The 6,692-nt window shown below is 35.7% G+C and overlaps 1 protein-coding gene across 1 annotated transcript; it reads left to right on the top strand.

Moving 5' to 3' along the window:
• On the top strand, positions 958 to 3,699 carry LOC107623513 (serine/threonine-protein kinase 16; the record flags this gene model as incomplete). Its single annotated transcript, XM_016325820.2, is given in 4 exon segments — positions 958 to 1,429; positions 1,567 to 1,709; positions 2,345 to 2,488; positions 3,570 to 3,699. Coding segments are annotated over 4 exon segments (625 nt in total), but the record flags the coding sequence as incomplete, so codon positions are not given.

Raw genomic sequence — 6,692 nt, forward strand, 5'->3', positions numbered from 1 at the left:
CTATCTCTTTCTGCCTCTCCTTCTTCTCTCGTCTCTTCTCTGTCTCCCCCTGTCTCCCTAATCCCAAAATTAATTCCTCCATTACCTTATTTTGTTTTTCTTCATACACTCCGTACAGAATAACAAATGCATAGAGACATTATATATGCTTTCAAATTACATGGACTTTATGTAGTGAACTAATGAAATAAAGATTCCAGTAAAGCAAGAAAGGGACTACAAAAATAGGGTTAAAAACAAATGCCAGAGAAAAAAACCATACAATAAAAAAAATTGAAAAAAAAAAGAACCCATACAAGAGAAAAGACAGAGACGAGAGACTAGATTGGGAAAGGGATGAGTAACGTGGCGCCGTGACGGAAGCCGACGAGAGGTGGTGGCAGAAGCCTCGGGTTAGAGAAGGGGAGGGGAAGGGGAAGGAGAAGGAGAAGGGCCTCAGGTTGGAGAAGGAGAAAGGGAAGAGGAAGGGAGAGAAGGAGGGGGAGGGAGAAAGGAAAGGACCTCAGGTTAGAGAAAGAGAAGGAGAAGGGGAAGGACCTCGAATTGGGGAAGGGGAAGAAGAGCATGTTTTTCTTCTTTTCTTTTTTCTTTTTAATAAATACAAAATGACGTTGTTTTTAGTGTTTCAATGAACAGAAAGCGCCTTATGAATCAGTATGAGTCCTGGAGCGCAAGTTTAAGGGCAAAATTAAATAACTATTAACTTTAAGAATCATTTTAAAGTTTAAGTGCAACTTCAGAGACCACTTTAAAACTTAATTCAACATTTCACATGTAATAATATATTAATAAATATGAGTTAAGCTGAACTAAATATAATAAATTTATTTAATTTAATAAGATTTTTTTATCATAATAAATTGTTAAAAACGATATTCAATATATTTTACAAATAAAAAAAGTGAGAGGGAAGGAGATAAAAGTTTTCTAATTCAAGTAGCAAAATACTTAGATTGAAATAGGCTTCATTCTTAATTCTTATATACCTGAAACGATTTCCTTACAAAATGAAAATTTTTCGTTACTCTTTTAAGATTATTACAAATGCCATTCTCCTTTTTAAGTTTTAAGTTTTAACAAACACACGATTTCTGATTTGCGTAGAGACGTAGAGTTCAATTAACGTGCAATCAGAATCAGAAATCACTTGCCTCTTCCAAACACGATCTTAAAACAAAAACAGAACAACACTCACTGCATGCGAAGAGTGATTCGAGTGAGATGGGGTGCTCCTTCTCTGGTCTGAACGCCTTATACGACGCCGTTAGCGGCGGAGCCGACGTTTGGATCAACGAGAATCGCTTCCGCGTCGTCCGGCAGCTCGGCGAAGGTGGATTCGCCTACGTTTACTTGGTCAAAGAAGTTCCCGCTGACTCTTCTTCTCTCACTGGCCTCGCCAACAAGCTCAAGAATCCCTCTCTTCTCTCCGGTTTGCCGATTTCCAATTTTACCCACTCGATTTACTCTTTGCTTATCTGCCTTGCTTGGATCTGAAATGTTATCTTAATTCTGATGATAATGAAAAGAGGATCTTCTATCGTATGTATGCTCTTTCTTTCTCCACAGGTGATGGAACTTATGCAATGAAAAAGGTTCTTATTCAGAATAGTGAGCAATTGGCATTGGTGAAGGAAGAGATCCGTGTTTCTTCTCTTTTCAGTCATCCGAATCTGCTTCCACTTCTTGACCATGCAGTCATTTCAGTAAAGGTAACTAGTGATTGCTACTAACTCTTATTTCCATGTCCTAGAATTTAGATTTAGCGTATCAGCTAAGAATGTAGAGGTTCCAACTTCCAAGTCACTAAGAGACATGAATCAAGAGTGTAACCTTAGAAGTCTAGAATGACCGTATGATGAATGATGTGCTTGTATTATTTCTTGATTCTGGCTTTTCCAACGAAGACTTTTTGGGTAACTTATAAGTTGTAACCCAACATATGAAATTTTGTTAGTGTCAATGTACAATCTGCAAGTATAAATTGTGCTCTGTCGGCTGAAGATATTTCCAATACATGTGAATTGTTTATGCAATTATGATTTACAAAAGAGACCGAAAATTTGGAGTGTAAAGAGATGCCCGTGAAGGTCACATCACACATCGCATGGTTTCCACCTGAAGAAATTGTTTTGGAATTTAGATACGATATTAGTCTTTGGGATTATTTCAGAATACTTTCTAGCTTGGGTAAAAAAGAAAATATAGTAATATTAATATTAATATTCTTTTCTTGGGAATTTGTAACTTTTTTCTCTGCATTTCTCTGTTTTTGGGTTTATTTTGTTCCTTGACATGTCTCTATGCTTTTAGTTGTGGATTAAGTAAATGTGCTTTTTGCTGGCAGCCTACTCAAGAGACATCTTGGACCCATGAAGCTTACTTGCTATTTCCTGTTCATTTGGATGGAACATTGTTTGACAATGCTAATACAATGAAAGCCAAGAAGGAGTTCTATTCTACCACAGATGTTCTTCAAATATTTAGTCAGGTAAAGAGAACCACTTTATTGTCTTATTACCTTATTCTGAAAGAAAGTAGTGGAGTTTAAGTGAATAAATTGTTGCTTGTTGCAACCCAAGATTTTCAATTCATGATCACTTGTTTATATTTTAATATGATGTGGAGATTTGTGGAGTATATTGTGATTAAATGGCTGAGATGGGGCCTCAGTTTGATGTCTATTGTATCCTCTTTTGATATCTACTCTTAATGTTCTTTAGGTATCATTGCTCCTAATTGACCACAGCTGTTTAAATTCTTTATAATCCTTTTAATCACTTATAAAAAGCCTGGATTGGACCAGTTGTTTGGACAGGAAACCAGTGAATTTCTGGCTTGTCTGGTCTGGTGCTTGGCTTGGATCAGATAAGCATTCAGCTTGGATAATTTTGGCCAGATCTGGTGAAAACCAGTGTGAACCGGCTGGTCAAAGTTAAACCAGTTAGCGAAGCAACTCATGAACCTTGCACCATAGAAATCTTTGCATAAATTGAGAAGTTCCACTAAGTGGACTTGAACGTATTACATTTTACAGAGTTGGCATAGACAACTACAACTTGAGCCAAACTTGTTATTGTTGCATAGTATCCATTTTTTTTTCTCTTTTGTTGGGGTCAATTATTTATGTTTGTGTATTTATTAAATTGAATTTTTATATATTTACTCCCTGCTGTCCCAAATAACTGTTTGTTTCTAAAACTTTATTTGGTCTAAATAAGTGTCCATTTATAAAAGCTAGGTAACATTAATATAACTTTTCGGTACAAATGCTATTAAAGAAAGGAGAGAGAAAGTGTGATTAGTAGAAAGAGAAAATAAGTACTAAAGAAGAGTTAATAAAGCTAATTTTGTATAATCAGTTGAGTTTATCTAAAATCAAGATGTTCTAATCATATTTCCGCAAGCATGAACACAATTATAACTGGACATTATGACCAGAGGGAGTACTTTATTAACTCTAGTTCAAGTGCTTTGACAAGTGACCCACTGGTTCACAGTGCCTTGGTCAATTTCATGGCTGGGGCAAGTTAAATAACTATGCTTTTGACCCTGTAAAATCAATCCAACAGCTTTGTGCAGGACTCAAGCATATGCATGGTTTAGATCCTCCATATGCACATAATGATGTCAAACCAGGCAATGTTCTCATAACACATAGAAAAGGCCAACCGCCACTTGCCATACTGATGGATTTTGGCAAAAGTTAATTGTGTTTTACGTTAATGTCCTAGCATGCTTTCTGTCTTGCTGATTGCTACTTCCTGTGTAGGAGTGGGCGGCTGAACACTGCTCTGCCCCTTACCGAGCTCCTGAGCTGTGGGATTGCCCAAGCCAAGCTGATATTGACGAGAGGACTGATATTTGGTCACTTGGATGCACACTGTACGCGATTATGTGAGGATCAGACCTTTTTTTTTTGGCGATTCTGTTCATTTGTATGTTGTGCATTTTCAATAGAGAAATTCTAAGGGGCCATCAGAATTTATTGTTTTTGGCCATCACTTAGCCATCAACTCAATTTCTTTAGTCTAGTAATCCAATAACATACTTTATCTCATACTTTTAAACATTGATAGCTAATTGATGGCCAAAGACAATAAATTCTGATGGTCCTCTAGCATTCCTCGTTTCAATAAAGGTAGATTGTGATTTGTGACAATGCAATAGCCTTAGTTTGGTCATTTTGTTCATGGTAAATAATCTCTACTACGAGGTTATATAATATTATACACGGAGAACACCCCTTCGTTTATAAAAGTATACACCAACCTCCATAAGATATAGGTTACATGACACTCGGAATCCATATATTTTGCAACATGTGACACTGACCTGACCTCCCCTATAAACATGGCACTAGCTTGGTTTGTGTTTTATCTTCTTTTCTAGTGCTATAAGTTTGATTGCGGCTTTTTGATGAAATGGCTGGGATATCTTGCAGGTATGGGGTATCTCCATTTGAATATGCACTTGGCGAGTCCGGCGGGAGCCTGCAACTGGCTGTTGTAAATGCTCAGGTGAAATGGCCAGCTGGACCTAAGCCTCCGTATCCAGAGGCGCTGCATCAGTTTGTGACTTGGATGCTTCAGCCTCAGGCCACCGTTCGTCCACGAATAGATGATATCATTATCCATGTTGACAAGTTGATCTCGAAGTTCTCTCCTTGAAGTTACACTGCGGTTAGGCATGCTCATTGCAGTGAAGATTTAGAAAGAAAACTTCTTGTGCTGCCATTACTGTCCAGTGTCCACTTATAGATCTGATGAAAGAAGCAGTAGCACACATTCTCTCTAAAGTACATAACATCCCCTTGTGTAAATGACCATTTTCCCCGTGTGATCCTCAGAATTTATGCACACTAATTTCTTTATATGGCACTGAGGTTTGAGCACAGGATTTAAACAATCATGCTATGTGAACACTAAAATCAGCTAACAAAATGAGCCACTAGTATAAAAATACATGTTAAATACAAAATACGCATTGAAAATAAATTAAATAACACATATATTTATATATATAGTGGCTAATTTTTTTGGTTGATTTTGGTGTACAAATAATATTTTTGGATTTAAATTATATTACTCAAGTTCACTGTTAACTCATTCTTACTCATTCTTAGTAGCTTCTCGAAGTGACTTTTGCATCGGGCAATAAACAATATTGTTTTGTAGTATTTGTACCCTCAGGCCTCAACCCAACTTCTCTCCCTCTTTGTTTGGATCTTTATCACTGCATCTTTTAAAAGTTCTCAATGAAATATGTACCTAATTGACATCAAATGTGGGGTGTTACAAACACTTCTAGAAATTAAATATCAGAAATCCCATGTTTTTTAAGAAAAAAATTTAATCAATTTTTTTTTGTCAAGTTACACCCTTAACAAACCCTCCCCTTTCCATGAATTCTATTATAAGAGTTTTCTAGTCACAGCTAAGATTCGAACTGGGTACTCGGGTGCACTTCCACAAGGCACATAGATGCCATTAGAACAGGTCTTCTGGCCTTGGAGTGCAACCAATCTTTTTTTTTTGTCCTGTCAGATGGATTGGACAAACTCCAATTCTAAGTATCACAATACGTCCACATTACACACTCACCCACATAATACTAAAAGATTCCTTTTCAATACTTGACGCATTCAATATATTAAGAGGCATATATGGATTACCAATCTTGTTTTAAGTACTACAAATTTGTACCATTTTTTGCATAACTAGACAATAAATGTAAATTTCCAATTGATTTAACCAATTGAAGCACGCTGTGCTTTTGTACCTATGGCAACAATTCGTTATTTCGTTCGCAATAAACCAGAGGGTAGGCTTTGATACTTATATAATTGAGTGGATAAGTGGATTTAACTCAATTGGTGAGAATTGTCCTATATTTATAAACTATCAATACCATAGATATGGATCTTTCTTAATACACTTTTTGATACCTATGATAGTTATTTGGAGTGTGTATGTTGCAGAATATTTGCATAATACCCAACTAACAAACACAAATAAATTTTAATACCATGAAATATTTGAGTAGTCTTAATGAAATTCCAAAAGTTAACTGAAAAAAAAAATTGCTAAATATTTATGAAAGTTATCAGCACAATACGAAACTCTAGTGTAGCTCTTATTTGCATGACAAAAAATCTTTTGACTAGTGACAGCCTCTCTCGCTGATAATTGCAAAATTTATTTGCTTGAGTTTGTACTTTCTACCACATTTACTTAAAAATATAAAATAAAAATCGGTGCATTGCCTCGCGAACTTCTTGTTGCTGGTTATACACAGAAAGTTATGTGAGACAACTACTGGTAGTAACTAGTAACTAATTGTGGTAATCGTATAACTAACACAGGCATAGAAAACGTAACATCTTGGGCCACCAATCACAGAGCAACAGGCAGCAAGCTACCAATTTTATTTGCCAAATACAGGAAGATATGTATTTTTGTAACATTTTTAAAATGTATTCCTTTAAATAACAGAAATTCTAGGTGAAATTTTATTTTTGTTGGACTTACAATATAAAATTCATGCGTTTAGATGAATTTTAAGTAGTGTATTTAAAAATTAATTATTTTTACTAATGTGATAACACACTACTAGTCTACCATGGAAACGGGATACGACATAACATGAGACACACGGATATACTAATTTTAAATTTTTATAAGGTATAGAGACAT

Source organism: Arachis ipaensis, chromosome B10, assembly GCF_000816755.2.
Source record: "Arachis ipaensis cultivar K30076 chromosome B10, Araip1.1, whole genome shotgun sequence".
Classification (NCBI taxonomy): Eukaryota; Viridiplantae; Streptophyta; class Magnoliopsida; order Fabales; family Fabaceae; genus Arachis; species Arachis ipaensis.